The sequence below is a fragment of the Peromyscus leucopus genome, chromosome 7 (genome assembly GCF_004664715.2).
Source record: "Peromyscus leucopus breed LL Stock chromosome 7, UCI_PerLeu_2.1, whole genome shotgun sequence".
Lineage (NCBI taxonomy): Eukaryota > Metazoa > Chordata > Mammalia > Rodentia > Cricetidae > Peromyscus > Peromyscus leucopus.
Window position 1 is genome coordinate 15,469,505 of NC_051069.1, and position 24,906 is coordinate 15,494,410.

The window sequence follows — 24,906 nt, forward strand, 5'->3', positions numbered from 1 at the left end:
CAGAGGAGTGAAAACCAGCCCGAGGCAGCACTCAGAAATACTCCTAAATGGAGGAGACGGGAATAAAAACAGCCTGAGATAAGCCAAAGTTACCAGTCAGAGAGATCCTGGGGAGTCAAGCCAGGCCAGTGTGTATCACACAAGCAGCAGACACTCCACAGGCTCACAGAGGGGTCAGGTACGGGGTGTGGTTGTATTGTCTGCACTCAGGAGGTGGAGGCAGAAGGATCAGGAGTTCAAGGTCGTCTCTGGCTTCAAGTTGAGGTCCAGGCCAGCACGGTCTAATTGAGACATTGTCTTATGGAAAAACCACCACCACCACCAACAACAACACCAACACCAACACCAACACCAACAAAAGCCAGGCATGGTGGCACATGCATTAGCTGTTGGGAGGCAGATGGATTTCTGTAAGTCCTAGGGCAGCCTGGTCTACACTGAGATCCGGACCAGCTAGGAATACATGGTGAGATCCTGTCTCAAAACAAAGAACAATTGCTTTGGAGCCTTGGCCATGCAGCCGTCCAATCTGTCCACTTTTCTGAGCCCTAATGCAGAAAACCCTAACTCCCTTTTTCTTCTTTTCTCTTTCTTTCAAATACTGGCCAAAACCTGAGCATGTCATCTCACAGCGAAACACCAACTCCAGACAGCTGCCCAGATGGAGGTGTCCTGCCTTTATGCATTCAGCCCACTTTGGGCTTTCTCAGACTTTCTTTGAAGCATCCCGCTTTCACCACATGGCTGCTTGCTGACCTCCCTTGAAGAGCATTCCAGTTTAACCAAAAAGGCCTGGCTAGCTTCCTCTTCTCCACGTCCCTCTTACTGGTGGCTGCCACGGTTTACAGCTCACTTGCCCTGTTATTTTCTTTCACACTCCAATACAATTGTGTGTGTGAGAGACAACAAGATCCAAGACTGAAGCGGTCCCTGGGTGACAGAATACAGGAATACAGAGGTGACATCTTAAAGAAGTGACTTTTGGTTCCATACAGTACTGTCCTTGGCCATGAGCATTAGCTCTCAGCTCTGCCAACCACAGGCCACATGCTTATTTACTTTGCTCTCTGGCACCAGCAGGGCTTCTGGTGTGCATAAAGGTGTGAGCAACTCAAGGGGGCACTTGATGGCCCCGGGCACACCTTGCAATGTGGATAGCACCCTTCTCTGAGTGAGTTTGTCCTGGTTAAGTATTACCATCCTCTGAACAAACGATAACCCTATGCAGAGTGACTCTTAAATTTCTTTAATTTAACAAGTGTAGAGTCCAAGTTCATCTGAGCCTCTACTTAAGTTCTAACACCCCACCTGGCTCCAGGTGCTAAGCATAAAGGCAGGAATGCCTCCATCTGGGAACCTGTCTGGACTTGGCATTAAGCTGTGAGACACTTGCCATTTTCAATTTTTTTTCTTAAAAATTTTTAAAGATTTATTTTTATTTCACGTGTACAGGTATTTTGCCTGTATGTATGTCTGTGCACCATGTGCAAACCTGATCCCTTTGAAGGTCAAAAGAGGGTGCTGGATTCCCTGGAATTAGAGTTGGAAATAGATGCTGGGAATCAAACCAAGGTCGTCTGGAAGAGCAGCCAGTGCTTTTAACCACTGAGCCATTGCTCCAGAGCCACTTTCAAATTTCTTAAGACAATGCTCCTGTTCTACAGTAAGTTCTACCAGGTCCTTAAATGTGGTGGCACACACCTAGAAGCCCAAAACTCTGGAAATAGAGGCAGGAAGATTAGGAGTTCAAGGACAGCCTCAGTTCCACAGCAAGTTTGAGGCCAGCCTGAGGTACATGACACCCTTACTCAAAAAGAAGAAGAAGAAGAAGAAAGAGAAAGAAAAGAAAAAGAAAGAAAGAAAGAAAGAAAGAGAGAGAGAGAGAGAGAGAGAAAGAAAGGAGGGAGGGAGGGAGGGAGGGAGGGAGGGAGGGAGGAGGGAGGGAGGGAGGGAGGGAGAAGAGAGAGGGAGAAAGAAACAAAGAAAGAAAGAAAGGAAGGAAGGAAGGAAGGAAGGAAGGAAGGAAGGAAGGAAGGAAGGAAGGAAAAGAAAATTCTATGAGGTCTATCTGTAATTTTGAGAATTCCCAAATCTGACAAGCTGGAGCTGACCCTCTCTGGGAAGTGGCACAGGCCTTAATCTCTATAGACTTAGTGTCATGTAACTTCACACAAATCACATTTCTGCCGTCATCTCCCACAGGAGAGAAATGTTTTGCATCCCTGGGAAGCAACCACGGCACTGAGATTATCTTTAAACTGCCAGGAGGCAATGTGTGAAATCGAGATTGTGTGAACTGGCAACTCCAAGCCCTGAAAGACTTCCTCTGTTCAGCATCACCTCCCCTTCCACACCCCCTCCTGAGACCAGCCTGCTCTGCTGTAGTCTGGCAGGACGCTCGCTCCGCTCGGAGGAAAGCAGCCCTGGCATTTGCTTGGGTGGTCTGATTTTTAGTGGACTGCGGGGGCGGGGGCGGGGAGGGGAGAAAAGGACAGTACAATGACGCCTCTTCTTAGTTTTCCACCTCTGCATCACTTGACAAGACTTGTGAGAAACATCTGTGAACAGACAGCCTGGAATCATTCCAATGCAGGGATCCACATATCCAGAATTCACAGAGGAACCAGAGTGTGATGACGGAGGTTGTGAAATCACTAAGGCTTGGCTTGCAGCTTCCTGCTTCCTCCTAGGAGTTTGGTAAGCCTCTGCCACACTGTGGGGACTTCACTTTCCACTCAAAACTCTTTCTTGGCAGGACATTTTTCTAATGGTTTCAACTATACCTATATGCAAGGAAAGGGTTCATGGAAACCTATGATTATACTTTGAGGCAGAGGAAACAGGGGCTTCATAAAAATCCTGGCTAAGGGGTTGGGAAGATAGTTACCAGTAAATGGTTGTCTTTGCAAGTGTGAAAACCTGAGCTGGATACCCAGAACTCCCTTTCTGTTTCAAGTGGGAAGGCCTACTTTTTTTTTTTTTTTAAATGTGCATTGGTGTTTTGTCTGCATGAAGGTGCCGGGTACCCTGGAACTGGAGTTACTAACAGTTATGAGCTGCCATGTGGATGCTAGGAATTGAACCTGGGTCCTGCGGAAGAACAGCTAGTGCTCTTAACTACTGAGCCATCTCTCCAGCCTTCAGAACTCCCTTTTTAAAACTTTTTTTGAGAGAGGGTCTCACTGAGTATCCCTAGCTAGCCTGACACTCGCTCTGTAGACCTAGCTGGCCTTGAACTCCCAGAAACTGCTTGCTTCTGCCTCCACAGTTATAGGATTAAAGGCATGATAGCACACCTGGACAGAACTCACACTTTTAAAAAACCAAACAAAAAGCCAGAAGCAGAGGCTGGAGTGGTTAAGAGTGCTTGCTATTCTTCCAATGCCCAGCCTCCTCATCTGATGGCTCACGCCTACCTGTTAACTCCAGCTCCAGGGGATCTAAGGCCTACTTCTGTGCCCTCCTCTCTTGGGCACCAGCATGTACATGACTTACATGTACACAAACCCAGGACTAGGTACTCCCAAGACAGGCAGATTTCTGGGCTCACTGGCCTGGACAGTCAAGTTCTACACCAGTAAGAGACCATCTCAAAAAAAAAAAAAAAAAAAAAAAAAAGAGCGGGGAGGTGGTTCTCTGTGTAGCCCTGGCTGTCCTGGAACTTCCTCTGTAGACCAAGCTGGCCTTGAACTCAGAGATCCGCCTGCCTCTGCCTCCTGAGTGCTGGGATTAAAGGCATGCACCATCATGCCCCCCCAACACACAAAAAAAACCCCAACTTTTTTTAAAACAAAGAAAAAAGTGAAGAGTGCCTGAGGAATGGCAATAAAAAATCATAATAAAAAAATGTCCTCTGACCTCTACACACCTGCATACACATGAACATACACACAGGGAAAAAAAAAAAACAAAACAAAACAAAAAAAACACCTGGGTAAGGAAATCAACTTCACAGCTTTTTTGGGTGTGAGCAAAAACAAGATTCCGTGGTTAAGTAACTTTAAGAATGCTGAATCAAATGCTTTCATTGTACAGTTTCTCAGGGCCTAAACCAAGCTGGCAAGCCTTGTCAATCTTCCAGAAAAATGTAATAGGAAAAGATTTCTCAAACCTACCTGAACACAGAACACAAGAGCACTTGAGAACGTTCAAAACATATGGCCTTAAAGGATTGCCTTAAAAACCCTATAAAGGGAGAGGCTGGAGGGATGGCTCAGCAGTTAAGAACAATGGCTGCTCTCCAGCCATGTGGGATGAATTCCCAGCACCCACAGCGCAGATCACAACTGTCTGTAATCCATTTCCAGTGGATCTGACACCCTCACACAGAAATACATGCAGGCCAAACACAAACGCACATTAAACAAATAAACAAACAACAACAAGCTAGGTGGTGGCAGCCCACACCTTTAGTCCCAGCACTTGGGAGGCAGAGGCAGGTGGATCTCTGAGAGTTCCAGGCCAGCCTGGGCTACAGAGCGAGATCCAAGAGAGCCAAGGCTGTTACATAGTGAAACCCTGTCTCAAAAAACCAAACAAACAAACAAAACAAAACAAAATAAGAGCTAGTTCCAAGATAGCCAGGGCTTCACAGAAAAACCCTGTCTCAAAACAAAACTTTACACAAAGGGGTCAAGTGTGGTGTCAAATACCTTTAACCCAGCAATTGGGAGGTAGAGGCAGGATGATCCATGTGAGTTGCAGGTCAGCCTGAGCTGCACTATCTAAAACACACACACACACACACACACACACACACACACACTCAAAATCTGTACGGGGCTGCCCCAAGGTGGAGCGCATGCTTAGCATGCTCAAGACCCTGAGTTCAATCCCCAGCAACCACAAAACCAAACATCAATAAAAATCTGTCCTACCACCCCATCCCTTCACACCAAGGGATGACGAGATGGCTCAGTAGGTGATTCCTGAGACTCATGTGGCAGCAAAAGACTTAACTCCTGAAAGTTGTCCTCTGACCTCCACCCTGCAACACAGCATGAGCATGTACAATAAATAAATAAATGTTTTGTTTTGCTTTGTTTTGTTTTCCGAGACAGAGTTTCTCTGTGTAGGCTTGGCTGTCCTGGAACTCACTCTGTAGACCAGGCTGGCCTGACCTCACAAAGATCCGCCTGCCTCTGCTTCCTGACTTCTAGGATTAAATGCATGAACCACCACCGTCTGGCAATATAAAACATTTTTAAAAGTGCAAAAGTTTAGCTAATGCTGATTTGATGACCACTTTCAGGAAAGATAAGACTACTCTGGCAAGGTGACCCATGTCTGACCAGCCCAACACTTGGGAGGCACAGGCAAGAAGATTACTGTGCCTGCAAGTTCCAGGCCAGCCAGGGCTAAACAGTGAAACCCTGTCTCAAAAGAAAGAAAGAAAAAACAAAGTCAAAAGGTGACAAGAGTGACAGTCGAGTACTAGAGCCTTCCCTTAGCTGACCTAAAGTAACCCTGAGACAGAAAGGGATGAGATTGGAAACTCTAACAGCACCCTCCGTGCAGTGAGACCCAGGTCTAGATTTCCTTGTGATGCTAATTCTGGCACGGGGCTGCTGGCCCTAGCATGTCCCAGCCTCACTGGAGTCTTGGCTTCTGTAAAGCTAAACTGAAGATGTTAGAATAGACTTCTAAGAACATTTACAGTCCCTTAACTGTCAGCCATGGACTCCAAATAGTAAGTATATTTTTGCATTCCACCATTATATAGTATGACAAAAAAAAAAAAAAAAAAAAAAAAAAAAAAGGCTGTTCTCCAGACTGACTAGGTGTGACAATTTGAGTCTGTCACCTCTCCACCTGCTGGCTCCTGAGCTATGAGTCAACACCCTGAGTAAATGAAACTGGGTTCACACCCAGTCTATCCAAGGACTACACCCTCCCAGTGCCCCAGCCCTGGCAATACATCACACACCATCCTACAGGAAGAGAGGGCAGCTCTGACTGGAAGGAGCTCCAGGTATCAGAAGCAAGGCTGCTTTCCCTCACACCACTGTGCCATGAGTGGAAAGTCATTCCAGTCCGAAGAGGAGCAGATCACCGTCAGCCAAGCTCTCTTTTTCACCCCAGGATTCCCCTCAGATGTTGCCGGTTTGCTGGCCAACAGCTGCTTCCTGCCGCACCATATCCTGAGGCTGCCTGGACAAACTGTCTTACTTGAACGCAATGCAGAAGTTACTTCTAAAGTTACTCTCACATTTTGCCCAGTCATTTCCACCAGAGATGAGCTTTAAGACTTTCAAGGAGCTACTATTAATACAGGGCAAAAGAATCCTGCCCACTGCTGACCCTGGGGAAGATCCTGCTGCAGTGCTGGGCAGCTGACTGGCCCTGATAGCAGCAGAAAATGTATTATTCTGACAGAATAAAACTGAACAAAGGGACATCACTGCATACCACATACTCCAAAAGGCTATTGGATCCTTGCTATGTATAACCCAACCCCAGTATTATAGAGCAGTTCACCATGAAACCAAAGGAGTTCGCACAAGACATTAACAGGAAAAATGCAAATATTCTTTCTTCACTCAACTAAGAGCGGCAACTGTTTGCCTTACATAAGAGACAAGGCCCTGCGAAGGCTCTGTCAAAAACCATTAAGCTAAAAGAGGAATATTCTAAATCCCCCGTGTAACAAGGAATGAACTACCAAAATCTGCCTGAGGGTTCCTATCAGCTAGGTCACCTTGACAAAGAAGCAGAAATTTTCCACTCTCAGCCTGGCTGGATGCAGTGGCACATTCTGGTTATGGTGGCACCTGGGAGGCAGAGGAAGGACTCCAAGTTCAAGACAGCATGTGACACATAAGGAGCTCAGAGCCCGTCTGTGCTACATAAAGAGAACCTGTTGGAAATAAACCAAGGGCCAGGCATGAAGCTTGGTGCCACCCAATATGTCCAGTGGTAGAGGATTTGCCTAGCATGTGCAAAGTTGCGGTTCAATTCCCACCACTGCAAAACTTCAAAACCACAACAATCAATTCTACTCTCCTGGCCTCATAACCATCTAGTTCAGGGCGCCTTTGCCTTTGCTTCCGCCCTTGGAAGGCTCCACAGCAGAAAAGCTCGAGTGACTTCTCCAACGTCTGCAGGAAACTTAGAAGTTGCAGATGACCAAAATAACACGGCAGCAGGATGAGCTGCGTGTGCTTGGTGACACACTGACACAGGAGACAGCTGGGCTCGTAAATCACCAGTCAGCACAAGCATCCTTCCCTCAAACTGGTTTCGGGCAGACAGGAAAGAAGAAGCATGAAGTGCCTTGGCGCTGACGAGAGTCCCCGTGCCTCGGCATAGACAAGGGGGCATCCCTGAGCTCTCCACTCAAAGGTTTTTGGCTTTGAGTCTGAAGACTGTTGAATGTTCCAAAGGTCAAGCCAGCAACCACCCATGCAGATTTGCCAAACTAGTGTACCTTGTGCTCCAAGCTCCTTCACCACCACCCCACCCTACCACACCCCACTCCCGGCAACTCTCTCTCTCTCGTGTAGCCCAAATTCACTCCAAATAAAGCCCTTGGCCAACATGTAGAATTTTGACCCCGGCCACTTTCTGGCTTGGGCTCTCTTCCTACCCTCCCTCAGCCTTCTTTTCTCGATAAACACCAGGGAGTCTCCTGTACGTTAGGTACTTGCTTGGCTACTGCGGTTGCTGATGGGGTGCTGGGTTGTCCCCACCCTGTTAGACTTCTACTTCCTCATTATGTTTCAATGACCCTTTCTCCTAAGATGACTCAAGACAGGTGGATCCCCGAGACTGTAGCAATGTCACAGGCACATTTTGCTTCCCCTCCTGACTCTAGGGCATCTCCCCAAGGATAAGAACGTGCCCGCTAGCCCTTTCTCCAGCAGTATCCGGGCAGAGTGGCTACATCCCGGGGTGCTGTAAGAGCCCACTTCTTTCCGTGCTGCGGCGCCCCGCCCCCTTGCCGCAATTCCACCTGTTGCAAACTCCCGCCCCCATACAGACTATGATAGGCCAGTCTTCATATCCCACTCTCCCATTGGACAGGCCATCCGTCCCTCCTACGCCACGTCTCCCCGCTTTGGCGAAAGAGGCCCAGGCCGCGGCCTTTGGCCCTAGAGAGATCTGAGAGTTGGGGGTTCTACCTGGAAGGGGTTTACATCCACTGGGTCCGCGAAGGGGTTAGTGTCGAAGGCCGACATGGTGATCGGGGGCCAGCGGGCGATCTCCGCGAGCGCTACTGCGTTCGGTCACTCAGACCCAGCAGCACTCAGTGTAGACCCTCCACTTCCGGGAGCGAGGCAGCCGTTCTGGCGCAGGCGTAGGGCCCTCTGTGGGGGCGTGGCTCTGGGACGTCACAGAGGTCCGCTCCGCCCCTGCCCAGCCCACTAGAAAGCAATGGATAAGCGTTCTGTTTCCCTCCACTTAGTACTTTTTTTCCTGCCAAGGTGCTGGAGGTAGAACCCAGGGCCTCACGAATGATAGACAAGCGCTGTATCCCTGAGCTACATCCAGAGCCCTTCAATTCACTTCCTCCTCCTGTGCAGGATGTCTTCTGATACCTTCGTTCCAATTTGTGCTCATTCTGAGTTTCCAAGTGAGGGACCCAGCAGTAAACTCCTTGCATTCTTAGAGAGCAAAATTGGGAAATTCGGGCAAGCCCCTGAGCAAAATGACGAGGTGACGTGTCAATCAGAGGAGTTCTTTGAAGAACTGTGCTCGAGGACAAAGTTGGAAGACAGTGCGTCAGCCCCTGCCCTAGATGAGGCCCCTATCCTTTTAGGCTCCACCCTCCTTGTCCAAGTTCTGTGGTTTCAGGGATTTCCTGGAGGAGGTAGCTAATCCACTCACAAACTCACCTTATTTATCCACGTCTTTTGGGCTGCTGTGAAATCCAGCTCTTGCCATCTCTAACCCTGGAATGGAACAGCGCTACTAATTGGTCTATTATTTGTGTTGTAAACAGATATGATTTTGCTTTTGTTTTGTTGGTAATTGTTGGTTTCCAGGGGTTTTGGTTGGTTGGTTGGTTTGCTGTTTTTTTTTTTTTGTTTTGTTGTTTTAATTGTTGTTTATATATTTGAAACAGGGACTTACTGTATAGGTCAGGATGGCTTTGAACTTGTGATCTTAAGGTGGTATCAGTATCAAAACACAGGGAAATTATGGAGATTTGAAAAGGGAAAGGAGGCCAGGCGGTAGTGGCTCATGACTTTGATCTCAGCACTCAGAAGGCAGAGGCAGGCGGATCTCTGTGAGTTCAAGACCAGCCTGGTCTACAGAGTGAGTTCCAGGACAGCCAGAGCTGTTATACAGAGAATCCCTGTCTCAAAAAAACAAAACGAAACAAAAGGAGGCTGGAGAGGTGGCTGCTCTTCCAGAGGACCCAGGTTCAATTCCCAGCTTCTACATGGCAGCTCACAACTGTCTATAACTCCAGTTCCAGGAGACTGAGCACCCTCACACAGACATACATATAGGTAAAATGCCAATACACATAAAATGAAAATAAATAAATTATTTGAAAACAAAACAAAAAAGTAGTAATAGTGGTTATTGTTATATCTCCACGAGCAGTGGATGGATGTGAGTACATGTGTCAGAAGATAATTTGGTGGAGTTGGTCCTCTCCTTCCACCTTTATGTGTTTTTCAGGGATTGAACTAAGGTCATTAGGCTTAGTGGCAAGCACCCTTTACCTTCTGAGCAATTTCATTGGCCCCATTTGCTGCTGTTTGCTTGTTTTTAGAGAGGGTCTCATGTAGCTTAGGCTTGGACTCCTGATCCTCCTGCTCCCACCTCCAAAGTGCTGGGATTATAGACCTCTGAAAGACATCCAGCTTTAAAAAAATTATCACTAACAGACTCCGAGGAGCTATGGGCCAAGAAAGAGAGATGTATGTTTTTTCAATATTGCTGTCAGACTCAGATCCATTTGCTTACCAATTAAAAGCCAGTATTCCTGGAACAGGAGAGATGACTTTATTGCTAATAGCATTGTCTGCTGATCCAGAATATCTGGATTTCATTCCCGGCAACTCACAAACATCTGTAACTCCAGTCGTAGGGAATGATCCAATGCCCTCTTCTGGCTTCCTCTGGCACACATGTGGTTCATGGACATACATGCAAGCAAACCACCCATACCCAGGAAGGAGGATCAGAAGTTCAAGATTATCCTCAATTACATGTGGAGTTCAAGGGCAGTCTGAGCTACATAAGAACCTGTCTCATAGATAGACAAACAGGTTATAAGAAGAAGGGACTGGGGAGAAGGCCCAGTTGGTAAAGTGCTTTCTATATAAACATGAAGACTTGAGTTCAGAGACACAGCACCCATGTAAGAAGTTGGACAAGGCCCGGGCAGTGGTGGCGCACGCCTTTAATCCCAGCACTGGGGAGGCAGAGCTAGGCAGATCTCTGTGAGTTCGAGGCCAGCCTGGGCTACCAAGTGAGTTCCAGGAAAGTAGCAAAACTACACAGAGAAACCCTGTCTCGGAAAAAAAAAAAAAAAAAAAAAAAAAAAAAAAAAGAAGTTGGACAGGAGGTGTGTCTGTAATCCTAGTGCTGGGAAAGCAGAAACAGGAAGATTCTGGGAACTCTTTGGCCAGCTAGCCTTGGTAAGCTCCAGGTTCAGTGAGAGACACTGCCTTGAAAAATAAGGTGGAGAGTGATAGAGGAAGACATCTTATTTTTAACACCAACCTCTGCCCTCCACACTTGCATCAACTACCATGTGCTTACAAACAATAAATTAAAAAAATATGATAAATTAAACAAGAAAGCCATGGCTTTGCACATGGTGAACAAGCCCTCTCCCAATGATGCCTTATGACTCTTAGACAAACATACTATTTCCTTGTAAATGAAACATTCCACTTTTAATTTAATTTAAAAAAATTTGAGACAGGGTTTCACATAGCCCAGGCTGGCCCCAAACTAACTCTCATGCTGAGGATGCCCTTCAATGCCTGATGCTCCTGCCCCTACCTCCCAAATACTCGAATTACAGGCAGGTATCATCCCAAATGGCTCTACTTGTAATCAAAGAACAAGATCAGCAAATCCTTGGCCAGTGGTTAATTGTTATGCGAAGCCCAGCAGAGGCCCTGTGTTCTAGAAATCTAAAGAAGACTTACTGATCTCTTTTTTTGTCGGGGTGGTGGTGGGGGTGGTGGTTTCAAGACAGGGTTTCTCTGTGTAGCTTTGCGCCTTTCCTGGAATTCACTTTGTAGACCAGGCTGGCCTTGAACTCACAGAGATCCACCTGCCTCTGCCTCCCGAGTGCTGGGATTAAAGGAGTGTGTCACCACCACCCAAGTGACTTACTGAACTCTTAGATGTCTTAGTTTTTTTTTTTTTTTCTTCTAGTTCCTTTTCTTGGGAATACCTAGCTTTGCAGTTTAAGATGGGGAAAGAGAACCGAAAGCAACTTTTGCCAAAGAACATTCTTAACCCATTAGGGGATTTTAGTCAAAGGTGATGGAGAAGTTTATAGCAAAGCTGGGGGGAGACTAGTAATACATTGCTCAGCTGTATGCCTTACAGATTAATTATATACTTTTTCAGTAGTGGGAATGGAACCCAGGTTCTTGGGTATATTGGACAAGAGCTCTACCATTGAGTTACACTGCTAACTGATTTAAAAACAAACTTTTATTTCATAGGGTCTGGTGCCTTACACCTGTAATCCCAGCACATCATAAACTGAGGCAGAAAAATTACTGCTACCTCAAGGCCAGCCTGAGTTTCAGGCCTTCCTGAGCTACAGAGTCAGACCCTGTTGAAAGAAAGAAGGAAGGGAGGGAGGGAGAGAGGGAGGGAGGGAGGGAGGGAGGGAGGGAGGAAGGAAGGAAGGAAGGAAGGAAGGAAGGAAGGAAGGAAGAAAGAAAGAAAGAAAGAAAGAAAGAAAGAAAGAAAGAAAGAAAGAAAGAAAGAAAGAAAAGAAGGGAAAAGGGAAGAAAAGAAGGGGAAAAGGAAGGAAGAGGTTGGATAGATAAAAAGAAAATTATCTTGAAACAAGAGTCTCACTAAGTTGCCTAGGCTAGCCTTGAACTCTTGAGTAGTTAGCTTTTTTCTTTTTCTTCTTTTTTCCTTTCTTTTTTTTTTGAGAGATGAGGCCTCATATAGGCCCAATTAGCCTCCAGTATGTAGGCCAAGGATGACCTTGAGCACCTGATCCTCTTGCTTCTGTAAGAGGGCCCCAGACCTTAGCATAACTGACTCCATGATGGAGGTACCATTCTGGCTGTAAAACTCAGCATGTAGATGGCACCGCCTGCCAAAAGGAAGACAAAGACCTAATCCATCAAAGTCATCATTCTGGGAAAGTCTCTAAATGTGCTAACCTTCCTTTTTGGCTTCTGTAGTTCTGCTTCTGAAACTCTTCTTGTTAACTGAAGTATGTCAACCCAGAGTATGGTTTTTGTGCTTAAAGCTCACCTGAGAGAGGCTTGGGGCTACACTGGGAACCTGAACACCCTGTGTAGTCACCATCCAGCCAGCTAAAAAAGACTTTCTGTTGTCTGAGCGGTCTTCTCTGGTGGGTATCCCACAACATCTCTACTTCCAGAGTTCTGCTGTTATAGGTATGTACCACTAAACCCAGTTCAAATGAGCCTTTTTTTTTAAATTGACACAGTAGGGATTGTCTAGGGTGTTAAACATGTTAGGCAAGTGCTCTGATACTGAGCTAAATCCCCAGTCCCTACCCCTCTCTCTTTCTTTCAAGATAAGGTCTCATTGTAGCCCAGGTTAGTCTAGAACTTACTATGTATCTCAGGTTGGCCTTAAAATTTCAATCCTCCTGCATCAGCCTCTTGAGTTAAGATTACAGGTCTGTGTCAAGACTTTCGAATCAGTACTTGTTAAAGTCAATTAAAAGCAAGTGAGGGTGCTGAAGAGATGGCTCATTAATTAAAAGCAAGGACTGCTCTTGCAGAGAACTCATGTTGGGTGGCTTATAATGGCCTGTACCTCCAGCTCCATGGAGATCTGATACCTTCGGTCCACTGTGGACACCTGCACTCATGTGTACAGATCCATACACAGGCACAAATACAAACATAATAAAAAATATTTTTTTCTTTTTTTAAATTATTTATTTATTATGTATACAGTGTTCTGTTTGCATGTATCCCTGCAGGCCAGAAGAGGGCACCAGATCTCATTACAGACGGTTGTGAGCCACCATGTGGTTGCTGGGAATTGAACTCAGGACCTCTGGAAGAGCAGCCAGTGCTCTTAACCTCTGAGCCATCTCTCCAGCCCCAATAAAAAATATTTAAAAGCAAGGATGCTAAAAGATTTATTGGCTACAGTATCTCAATCATAAAAGGAGAGAATTCTTAGAAAGGGTATAACACAGTATGTAGCTTAACAAGAATGACAGCTAGCTGCTATCTCAGTTCGAACTCTTGGCAGGGCACTGGCAGAAATGTGAAGCAGAGCTGAGTGTGGTGGCACACACCTTTAATCCCAGCCCCCAGGAGGCAGAGGCAGACAGATCTCTGTGAGTTCGAGGCCAGCCTCAAAATTAAAAACCAACAAGAAAAATCCTACAAAGAAATGTGAAGTAGAGTTAGACTTAGACATGCTCTAGAAGGAGAGAGAGAGAGAGAGAGAGAGAGAGAGAGAGAGAGAGAGAGAGAGAGAGAGAGAGAGAGAGAGAGAGAGAGAGAGAGAGAGGAAATCCCTGAATAACATAGTGTAAGCTGTCCTTCAAGAGGCAGACCAGCAAGAGGGAGTGGTAGAAAATTCTAGGTTCTCCAGGTACTCTGGTTTCCCTTACAGATGATTGTGTTTCTGATGTCCGGGGTGGGTAGCATATTCTGTCTCAACAATCAAAATGTTTCCTTTCTTATGCAAAGGATATTCTGCGTAAAGTGATTCTGATTCTGCGACAACGGATGGCCTCTTGAACTCCTGTCTAACTTTTTAGATTACTCCACAGCAGAAGTCCATCCCCAGCCTCCCCTGTGCAGGGTTCCTGGTGACTCCCCTCCTGTCACAGCTTGTGAGCAGCTCAGACTGAAGGAGGGCTGGCTTCTGGAGACACCTAGGATGGGAGGGTCAGAGGACTGCTTTACAATCTCCACAGACCCTACAATAAATCTGACAGATCTCTATTACTATCCTCATTCTACAGAGTAAGAAACAGAAGTTCGCAGGCGTGAAGGGGGTGCAAGAGACATCTGCCATCATCATAGTTACATTACACCAATAACCTTCTACCCACCGGGTACTCAGGAACCCCTGAAATCCTCATGATAGCATATGAACCGCTACTCATCGCCTTTCCATTTTACTGACTCCTTTCCCCTCAGTGTGTGTGTGTGTGTCCCTTTGTCCTGCAGTGTTGACCTCTTTGCTATTTAGTTGTGTAAAATATAGGCACAAGTTACAGCACTAGAGGATTCTTGCTAGCTCTTTCTTCTACTGGGAACACTTTTCAGTCTTCCTCAACTCTCTCCTTCTTATTGGGGCTTATCCAGATGGCCTGTTTGTGACAAGGTCTCACTATGTGCCTCAGGCTGATCCTGAACTCAAGACAATCCTCCTGTCTCAGCTCCCCAAGTGCTGGAATTACAGGGGTGTGCTACTATGCCTGGTTTGTTGCCTTTAGACACACTGTTAAAATTTATTTAATTACTTCCCTTCTCTAGACCAGAAACCCTGAAAAAGTACACAAGTAATGTTATCTTGTTCTCTGTTGTATACTTGGATCATTCTGTGGTACTTAGTGAGTCCTCAGTACTCACATAAGGGTAAAAGGAATTGGAAGGCAGGAGTGTTCAGAACAAGAATTAGGGGGAATACTTTTGGGCAGCAGGGGCTCCTGATTGTAGAGGTTAAGAGGCAGTGGACTCGGTGAACTACATTTCCCGTGAAGCTCTGCGCGCAGAGCTGCGGAGGCTGCTGGGAAGGGCTTACGTGCCTGAAGCCGGGTCTCCGGCTGCAAGGATGGCGAGTCAGCGAGGTGAGCCGTTGCCCTGTTCTAGTAACCTTGGTGGTGGTCGCGTCCTGGGGACTAATCCTGTCAGGACTTGGCAGGTCGCGACCATTCCCATGGACTCCGGGCAAAGGAGGGGATCTGGAGTGGGGATTGCTACGGGGGGTCCAAGAGACTAGTGCTCCTGGGTGCGCTTGGGTCACTACGGGACCGACCGAGTGCCGAGACGTGAGTAGTTAGTTCCTTTTCCCTTACCATCACCTGAACTCAGTTCTTCCCCGTGGCAGACAAGATTCGTATCTGCCAATCTTACAGATGGGAACATCGAGAACTGCGGAAGAGACGGGTGTCATTCCACAGCTCCTAGACTTGTGTGTCTCTGCCCCTTCTCGTTCCTGGTTTACCCGCATTAGGGCCAGGTCTGAAGAGTCGGGTGGAAGCTGACCTTCTTCTGTCTCTGTCCCCAGTGTTCCCACTTTCCTGTGTGGTGCAGCAATATGCCTGGGGGAAGATGGGATCCAACAGCGAGGTGGCATGCTTGCTGGCTAGCAGTGACCCACTGGCCCAGATCTCAGAGGACAAGCCTTATGCAGAGGTAAGACTCTGTCTGCACATCAGTCCGGTTTACCGTAAGTGAGACCAAAGGACTTGAGACTAGCCGTTATGGAACAGTTGGGACGAATCTCTGCAGCCTGTAGATGTTCTCTTGGTCTTCGGACCAGTCTGCACAAAGAGAGCTGTAATCAGAGCACTGTAATCACAGAAGTGGGGGAGGCTGAGGCAGGAGGATCTGCCTGGTCACTGTATCAAGCAAGATGCAGTCTCATACAAAGGAAGATAAAACGTCTGGGATTTTTTTTTTTTTTTCCCTCCTGAGACAGCGTTTCTCTGTGTAGTCCTGGCTTCCTGGAAAGCGCTCTGTAGACCAAGCTGGCCTTGAACTCAGAGATCACCTGCCTCTGTCTGTGTGCCTCTGCCTCCCTAGTGCTGGGACAAAAGGTGTGCACCACCATGTCCAGCACCTGGGAGTTTTTTGAACCCTAGTGCCACCCTTCTTTCCAGGACAGATGTCAGCACTTACTGAGTCTTTTCATTTGTTTTGATTCTTCTGAGACTGTTTCATGGTGCCTAAGCTGGCCTCAGACTTGCTGTGGAGTTGAGAATGACCTCAACCTCCCAATCTCCCTGCCTTTATGTCCTAAGTGTTAGGATTACAGGCATGCAACACCACTCCTAGCCAAAAATAAATGTTTAATTTTGATTAACGTTTCTCTTTAAGATTTACTTTTATAAAAAGTATTTTTATTATTTTTAACTGTGTATACGTGTTTATGTCTGCGTGCGAGTATGTGCATGTGAGTGCAGGTGCCTGTGAAGGCTAGAAGCAATGGATTCCCTGGGGCTGCAGTTGTAGGAAGTTGTGAGCCCTACTTGATGTGGGTTCTGGAAACCGATGGGTGGGTGCTTTGGAAGAGCAGCAAGAGCTCTTAACCATTGAGCCATTTCTCCAGGTCTTTAATTTTTCATTTTTATTAACCCCAAATTCATTCCTTCTGTTGAGAAGGGAAAAGTCAAAGCATAAGGAAGTTTTGTCTTTTGAGACTGAAACATATGAATGTTAACCCCTCACAGAGCTGTCATTGAGACTCATGCCTTCAGAGATACCCCAGTGTCATTCTCCCCATGGGACAGACGATGGTAGAGTGCTTACTTTCCATCTGTGTGCCCTGGGCTTGATCCCTAGTACCCATAAACCAGTGTACGGATGCATGCCTCCTACATACAGGATGTCAGCTGCTTCCTTCTTACCTTTCCTGTCCTTCCAGCTGTGGATGGGGACACACCCCCGGGGAGATGCCAGGATCCTCGACAACCGTATTTCCCAGAAGACCTTAGGCCAGTGGATTGCTGACAACCAGGACTGCTTAGGCCCAAAGGTCAAAGACACCTTTAACGGCAAGCTGCCCTTCCTCTTCAAAGTGCTCTCGGTGGAAACAGCCCTGTCTATCCAGGCACACCCCAACAAGGTAGAGGATCAGAGGGTGCAGAGGTCAGGGTAGGGAAGGGATTTTGGTGGGCCTACCCATAGATTTTACTGCTGACCTCACCCTGCCCATACGAGGCTCTAGCTCAGGGCTAAATGCAAGTCTTACTAATCCCAGTTTGGATGCTCAGGGGCAGATGCTGGTGACACACACAGAAGCTAATTCTAAGGGGACAACTGATTCGCCTGTGCCAAGAGAGCTTCTCCAAGCTCATCCTTGGCTCCCCCTCCCGCGGCCTAGGTCTATTCATATCTGCCCTTTCCCCAGCTGCCTCTCTTGGACAGTTCAGAACCAGAGTTCCAGGACAGGGCAGGCACCCCAGCTTTGCTTCAGCTACATCCTGCTGTGTAATTTTCTTGAAGATGACCCAACCTAGCTCAAGCAGTCTATCTAAGCTCCTCTTTTAAAAATGTTTAACATTTATTTTTATTTGATGTTTAGGAGTGTTTTGCCTGTATGTAGGCCTGTGCATTACCTGAGTATAGTGTGCAGGAAGGCCGGAGGAGGGCATTGGGTCCTCTGAGATTGGAGTTACAGACAGTCATGAACTACCATGTGGGTGCTGGGCATTGAACCCAGGTCTTCTGGAAGAGCAACCAGTGTTCTTAACCACTGAGCTATAGCTCCAGCACAACCCCTTTTAAAAAAGAAAAATATGCTGGGCGGTGGTGGTGCACACCTTTAATCCCAACACTTGGAAGGCAGTTTGTTTGTTTTGGAGACAGGGGTTCTCTGTGTAGCCCTCGCTATCCTGGAACTCACTCTGAAGACTGGGCTGGCCTTGAACTCAAAGACCCTCCTGGCTCTGCCTCCTGAGTGCTGGGATAAAAGGCATTTGCTGCCATCACCTGGCTTTTTTTTTAATTTTTAAAGATTATTATTATTTTTTGTTTGTTTGTTTTTTCGAGACAGGGTTTCTCTGTGTAGCTTTGCGCCTTTCCTGGAACTCGCTTTGGAGACCAGGCTGGCCTCGAACTCACAGAGATCCGCCTGCCTCTGCCTCCCGAGTGCTGGGATTAAAGGCGTGCACCACCACCGCCCGGCTAATTTTGGGGTTTTTAAAGACGGGTTTTGCAAAGTCCAAGCTGGCCTTAAGCTCATTATGTAGTTGAGGCTGACCTAACACTCTAGACATTCCTAACTCACCTCCCCAAATCATTCACCCAAGTCACGCAGCTTAGGCCTGTTGTTTGGAGTTCCTGAGCCACAGGCCAGGTCTCTTCAGTCTGTCCCAGCTCTCCCCTAGATTTGGCCCATTTCTCTGCCCTGGGCTGGCTGAACCCCAGGTTTCTGCATGATGCCTTGACTGGCGTCACTGTCAGAGGTAAGAAGCCGCTGTCATCTGACAACTGGGGTGGGCAGCAGGGGCTGCAGGGGCTGCAGGGACCAGTAATCCTGCTGTATCCCAACTGCCGTCCTCCACCGCCCACCCACAGGAGCTGGCGGAGAAGCTGCACCTCCAGGCTCCACAGCACTACCCTGATGCCAACCACAAGCCAGAAATGGCCATTGCCCTCACTCCCTTCCAGGGCTTGTGTGGTTTCCGGCCAGTGGAGGAGATTGTGACCTTCCTGAAGAGTAAGGTTGGACAGAAATGCTGAGGGCATACGTACTGGCCCTGGGACGCATGCGGAACCTGGGCTAAAAGAGCAACAGAGGCAGCAGAGGCCGTGCCGTTTATATCATCGCATATATGATATGAATATGATATATGTATTACATCATCTGTGTATACTAAAGAGATCTTGGCCTTATGAGGTAGTTTTGGGGGGCAGTGGGCTAGGTAGTGAGACCAGGCTCAGGTGTGGTTGCTGAGTGCTTGGGGAGGAAGGGCTGGTGGGAGGTCCTCACTTCTCGGTGTTCTGTCTTGCCATCTGTTTTACATCTCCTTGGCCTGGCCATCCTGCAGAGGTACCTGAGTTCCAGTCCCTGATTGGAGAGGAGGCCACAGCCCAGCTGCAGCAGAGCGTGAGCGGGGATCCTAGGGCTGTGGCCTCCGCTCTGAGGAACTGCTTCTCCCATCTGATGAAGAGCGAGAAGAAGGTGGTGGTGGAGCAGCTCAACCTGTTGGTGAAACGGATCTCCCAGCAAGGTGGGTGTGGCGGCAGCGGCCTGGGTGGATGGATGCAGGGCCCTAGCCTGGACTCCTGACACAGGCACAGACGAGGCCATGGGCACAGGGTTCCCAGCCCCTTTCCCCCACTGGAACCTAAGAGGGGCCAAACTTAGAGGAACGCCAAGATCAGCTGCTACCATTTCTCTCCCAGCCTTGATGGAGTGAGGCCCGGGTTGATGCCGCCTCCTCACTGGTTTTCTCCAGGTGGCTGAAAGCAGACTGGCCTAGAGGATTCTACCAATGCTCTCCACCCAGGCCTTTCCAGATTCTTCCCAGTCCTCCAGCTGCTTCCTATGGGACAGACTTGGCATTTGGGGGACTGGGGAGCAGGAAAGGACCAAGGAGCTCACTCGTCTCGAGAGGACTTCAAGCTTTGTGCTCTGATCCATTCATCCTTCCTTAGAGACCGCCTAGGTGCCTAACCTGTGCTAACAGAGTTCAGGAAATGACCCTGGTGGCTGTGGTTGTGTCACTGTTGGCCCGAGAGTCAACACAGACAGTGAGAAGCGAGGCTGAGAGACTCAGGAGCTTCCATGGCAGTGGATGGTCTTGGCTCCCCTGCTGATATGCCAGCTGCTTCTCCAGGCAGCCCCAGAACCCCCTTCTGGTTCAGGCTTTTCCCAAGTCCCTGCTGTGTTCCCTTTGCACCACAGCCATTTTCTCTCACCTGAGCATAGCCTCTTGTCTTGTGGTTTTGAGTGTCTTCCATGTTTGCACACTCTGGGAGAACCCTGACCTTAGCTCTGTTCTGATATCCAGGTATACAGTGATCCCTTAGCGTCATGTACTCATGTTAAAACTGGGATTCTCTTTTTTTTAGGGGGGGGGGGGAAGGGTTCGAGACAGTGTTTCTCTGTGTAGCTTTGCTCCTTTCCTGAAACTCACTTGGTAGCCCAGGCTGGCCTCGAACTCACAGAGATCCGCCTGGCTCTGCCTCCCGAGTGCTGGGATTAAAGGCGTGCGCCACCACTGCCCGGCCGGAACACTGCTTTCTTTATTGTGGTTCCCATATATTCTGAATACACTCCTCCCTTCTCTGCATGCTCCAGGAAACTCAGCTCACCCTGTCCCTGCACCCGTCTCCAGCCCAGGCTGAGCTCATCTTCTCTTGGTCAGTTTCCAGGGTACATTTTGGCCCACAGCACATTATACCTTGTGCTCTCTGGGGTAGACAACCATCCCAGGTTGCCAAAGATGGACTGACCTCCTGAGGCATGGGAGTTTCAGTGCTAACAAAGGGGAAGTCCTTGGCTAATAGGGAATTTGGCATTCTTCATGAAGCTTTCGGGTTTTCTACCTATCCATAATAGATTTTGAGCTCCAGAGCACTGAGTGATCCCTAACCATGAGACTTTTTGGGCAATTGTCTGGACATGTTTTTGTCAAAATCTGAACTGGGGATGCTAGTGGTGTCTGTGTTTTAAATATTTCTCACACAATGTTATCCCCACTTCTCTTTGAGACAAGGTTTCTCATAACCAGGGGTGGCCTCAGACTCACTAGATAGCTAAAATCTGATAGTCCTGCCTCTACTTCCCGGGTGCTGGGATTACAAGGCATGTGTCACCGTGCCTGTGTCTTTGTGGAGCTAGGACCAAACTTAGGTTTGGTCATGCATGCTGGGCAGGCACTCTACCAACGGAGCTGCATCCCTAGCCTGTATCATTGGAGACAGGGTCCTACTCTGCAGTCCAGGTTATATCAGAACTCAGTGTATAGCCCAGTCTACCCTTTACTCATGGCGATTCTTCTGCTTTGGGGCTAGGATGCTAGCTGTGCACCAGAGTGCCCAGCTGCTAGAGCCAGGCCAGGTATGCAGATGGCTAAGGTGAGAGGTGGCACTATTGCGAGAGAAAGACCAAGGGTGACTGGCCATCAAAGATGAGGGATGTTTAAGAGAGGCCCAGCATAGCAACTGCATTCCTAGGGGCGGGGACTGTTCCCTAAGACCCCCTCGTCAGGGTGAAGCTGTGAATACCACGTGTGTCTTAGCGGCCTTGGGATGCTCTGTGACCCCCAGTGTCTGCCGGAAACAGCATGGACGACATTTGTGGGAAGCTCCTGCTGCAGCTACACCAGCAGTACCCGGGTGATATTGGATGCTTCGCCATTTACTTCCTGAACCTGCTCACCTTAAAGCCGGGGGAAGCCATGTTTCTGGAGGCCAACGTGCCCCATGCCTACCTGAAAGGAGGTGAGCCCCATTTCAGTAGTGTGCTCCACTTACCATACCCTGCAGACCTTGTTTCTTTTTTTTTTTTTGGTTTTTTGAGACAGGGTTTCTCTGTATAGCTTTGCGCCTTTCCTGGATCTCGCTCTGTAGACCAGGCTGGCCTCGAACTCACAGAGATCCGCCTGCCTCTGCCTCCCGAGTGCTGGGATTAAAGGCGTGCGCCACCAACGCCCGGCCAGACCTTGTTTCTTGGTGCGGATGAAAGAGGGAGGATGGTTGAGGAGGCCTCTGTCAGCACCGTTCGGCTTTTGACCCCGGAGGGTGACTGAGCCAGTATGGACCGTAGCTGCCAGCTGGGTGGCAGACGTAGCTTAAAGTCTGCTGTCAGCCACAGGTTCTGATGTTAAGCCCTTTTGATGAGTGTGGAATCAGTTTGAGTCAAGCCACACTGGACAGAGCTGCTGTTCTCGGTCCTCTCGCTTGTGTTTGCACACCAGCTGAACCTGCCTGGAGATGTTTTTTGTGGGTTTTTTTTTTTTTTTTTTTTTTTTTTTTTCCCCGAGACAGGGTTTCTCTGTGTAGCTTTGGAGCCTGTCCTGGAACTCCCTCTGTAGCTCAGGCTGGCCTGGAACTCACAGAGATCCACCCGCCTCTGCCTCCCAAGTGCTGGGATTAAAGGTGTGCACCACCACAGTCTGGCCTGTGGAGATTTTTTTTTTTTTTTTTTTTTTTTTTAAATTTATTTAGTTATTGTGTATATAGTGTTCTGGCTGCTTGTTTCCCTGCAGACCAGAAGAGGGTGCCAGATCTCATTACAGATGGTTGTGAGCCACCATGTGGTTGCTGGGAATTGAACTCAGGACCTCTGGAAGAGCAGCCAGTGCTCCTAGCCGCTGAGCCATCTCTCCAGCCCCAGAGATTTTTACACTCCATATAGGTGATGCAACAGAGGCTGTCACTTGTCTGTGAATGCAGGTGCACATGGACCATAGGATACATGTGGAATTCAGAGGACCACCTGGGGCTAGGGGCTGATCCTCGTTCTGTTTTGTTTGAGGGTCTCTCTCTCTCTCTTTTTTTTTTTTTTGCCACATACTCCAATCTAGCTGGCTTGCAAACTTCCAGGGATTCTTCTATCTCCCCATGGGAATGCTGGGATTGCAGTTATGTGTACCGCACAGCAGTTTTAGTATGTGTTTTTGGCATTTGAACTCAGGCCCTCATGCTTGCGTGGCAAGTGGTTTTACCCACCTCGACGGCCTCTTTGTTGCTGTTCTTGTCCTGAGACGAGATCTCACTCTGTAGCCCAGCCTGGCCTCAAACTCATGGCAGCCCTCCTACCTCAGCCTCGTGACTGCTGTGATTATAGGCGTGAGCCACCAGGTCTGGCTGGTGCCCCATCTGACTGTTGACAGCTTATCCACTCACAGGATTCTATTGTGGAAGTGTAAGATGAGTCATATTAGCATAGCGGTTAATATCATTTTGATGCCTAGCACCCTCACCATGTCCTCCCACAATCCTGTTCACACATTTTTACCTAATTTATAGGGCATGCATATGGCCTACGTTAGGAGGTCCAGGCCTAGCGAGCCAAACCCCATGGCTTACTTTACCATCTTAGCTCATGACATTTATCTGTCCTCAGACTGTGTGGAATGCATGGCATGTTCAGACAATACTGTGCGTGCTGGCCTGACACCCAAATTCATTGATGTGCCAACTCTGTGTGAAATGCTCAACTACACACCTAGCCCCAGCAAGGACAGGCTGTTTACCCCAACACGGAGTCAAGATGACCCCTATCTCTCTATCTATGACCCCCCTGTACCAGACTTCACTGTTATGAAGATGGAGGTAAGTATATGGGCCAGGTGGGTATCCTTTGTGTAGCGTGTCAAACCTACAGGGCTATACCTAGGGCTGGATTTCCTACCAAGCCCACCTAGTATGGATAGCCACAGAGCCCATCTACTTCTCTGCCAGGGACCAGATGTGGGTCTCCATAGTGCCAAGAGCCTGAACAGTGGGGAAGGAGGCAACAGGGCCCTTGAGATGTTCTAGAACCCAGGAGCAGAGTGTAAACTATACTATCCTATTACTTCTTTCTCCCAGGTCCCTGGCTCTGTCACTGAATACAAGGTCTTGGCACTAGACTCTGCCAGCATCCTTCTGATGGTCCAGGGGACGGTGACAGCTACCACACCCACAGTCCAAGCAGAAATCCCTCTGCAGCGTGGTGGCGTACTCTTCATTGGGGCTAATGAGAGTGTCTCACTGAAGCTTACTGCGCCCAAGGATCTGCTGATATTCCGGGCCTGTTGTCTGCTGTAGAGATCAGTCTCCCTGCCCTCCCTGCCTGTCACCTATATCCTGGCCAGCTCCACCTTTCAGGTCCAGCCTGATCCCTGTCCCTGTTGTGCACTCTTTGGTGCATGCTGGGATAGTAGAGTAGTGAGCTTGGCATTATTGACTCCAGAGCATGCCCCGGTTGGACCCTCTTCAGGATGAGGGGTGTGCGTGTGTGAACTCAGGCCCTGTCACTCCACTGTTCTGTCTCAATGCTCCGTGCTACCTCTGAGCCAGATGTGTCCATTCAGGAGGCAACAACTGCCCCAGCTAAGGCATTAGGCTGACAAAACACGCATGACCCAGCATCAGGTCAGCATCTGAGTGACAGGCCAAGTGATGTCTGAGAGCAGGGTTCTTGCCCTGGGACTGCCCACTCTCTCAGCTGCAGAGAAGGGAAGGGCAGGGCAGGCCAGTGGGCTAATGAAGCTTACTCCCTCTAGCTCTGTCAAAGTAATTAAAGATGATTTGTGTTGAGGATACAGATTAAAGAGCAGTCAGACTTTGGTATTCCTGCCCCTGATGTGGGCAGAAAGAGCTCTCTGGTGTCCAATTTTGGTTTTGATTCTGCTTCATACAGCTTCCCGGGGGTGGGCAGGCTGGATTCCAGAAGCCTTTTATAGGAAGGGGTGGTAGAGGAAACCAGCCTCAGCCTCAGATGCACAGCTTGCAGGCAGGGCTTGGCTGTTCTTACAGCTTTTTTTTTTTTTTTTTTTTTTTTTTTTGTTTTGAGACTATCTTGCCATGTTCCAAAGGTTGGCTTTGAAGTTGTGCTTCTGTCTCTGCTTTATTGTGACTTCTGGTGTTTGCACAGGTTTATGTGTGTGCACATGATGCACATGTTCCTCAAGAGCCACCCACCTTTTTTTTTTTCCCTTGAGACGAGTCTTTCATTGGAACTCACCAATTCAGCTAGGCTGACTGGCTTACAAAGCCTCACTGAGCCTCCTGGCCCAGCCTTCCCAGAACTAGGATTACAGGTATGTGCCACTACCTTTAGCTTCTTATTTGGGGTAGAGGGGTCAGGGATCCGAACTCAGGTTCTCATGCTTGAACAGTAATCTTTTTACCAACTGAGCCATCCCCCAGTTCCTCTTAGGTATTTTTGAGGTTCTCATATAGCTCAGGCTGGTGTTCTGTATTGGGGACAAGAGAGATGACTCAGCAGTTCAAAGTACTTCAGAGAACCCAGGTTTGGTTCCCAGCTCCCATGTGGTGGCTCACAACTGTCTAACTCCAGTTATAAGAGACTGGATGCTTCTGACCTCCACAGGCTCCTGCATCTGCAGACACAGGG

At 48.3% G+C, this 24,906-nt stretch overlaps 2 protein-coding genes across 3 annotated transcripts in view; one reads left to right on the plus strand and one right to left on the minus strand.

Annotated features, from left to right (window-relative positions):
• The window catches only part of Scamp2 (secretory carrier membrane protein 2), a 28,577-nt gene extending 20,273 nt beyond the window's left edge, over positions 1 to 8,304 (minus strand). For both annotated transcript variants that reach the window (XM_028865090.2, XM_028865088.2), the window contains exon 1: positions 8,121 to 8,304. In XM_028865090.2, coding sequence (XP_028720923.1) covers positions 8,121 to 8,177 — 57 coding nt within the window. In that variant the 5' untranslated portion in view covers positions 8,178 to 8,304. The remainder of the gene's footprint in view (positions 1 to 8,120) is intronic.
• Positions 8,305 to 14,888: 6,584 nt separating this feature from the next.
• Mpi (mannose phosphate isomerase) lies at positions 14,889 to 24,146 on the plus strand. Its single transcript, XM_028865083.1, has 8 exons — positions 14,889 to 14,953; positions 15,394 to 15,521; positions 16,753 to 16,953; positions 18,408 to 18,549; positions 18,881 to 19,063; positions 21,108 to 21,281; positions 22,909 to 23,117; positions 23,376 to 24,146. Exons 1-8 carry the CDS (start codon positions 14,938 to 14,940, stop codon positions 23,592 to 23,594), a joined length of 1,272 nt encoding a protein of 423 aa, XP_028720916.1. The 5' UTR covers positions 14,889 to 14,937; the 3' UTR covers positions 23,595 to 24,146.
• Positions 24,147 to 24,906: the final 760 nt, after the last annotated feature.

Coding starts and splice junctions, on each gene's coding strand:
- Mpi (XM_028865083.1), top strand. Junction 16,954..18,407: donor TCCAGGCACACCCCAACAAG/GTAGAGGATCAG, acceptor GCCCACCCACAG/GAGCTGGCGGAGAAGCTGCA. Junction 18,550..18,880: donor GATTGTGACCTTCCTGAAGA/GTAAGGTTGGAC, acceptor GCCATCCTGCAG/AGGTACCTGAGTTCCAGTCC.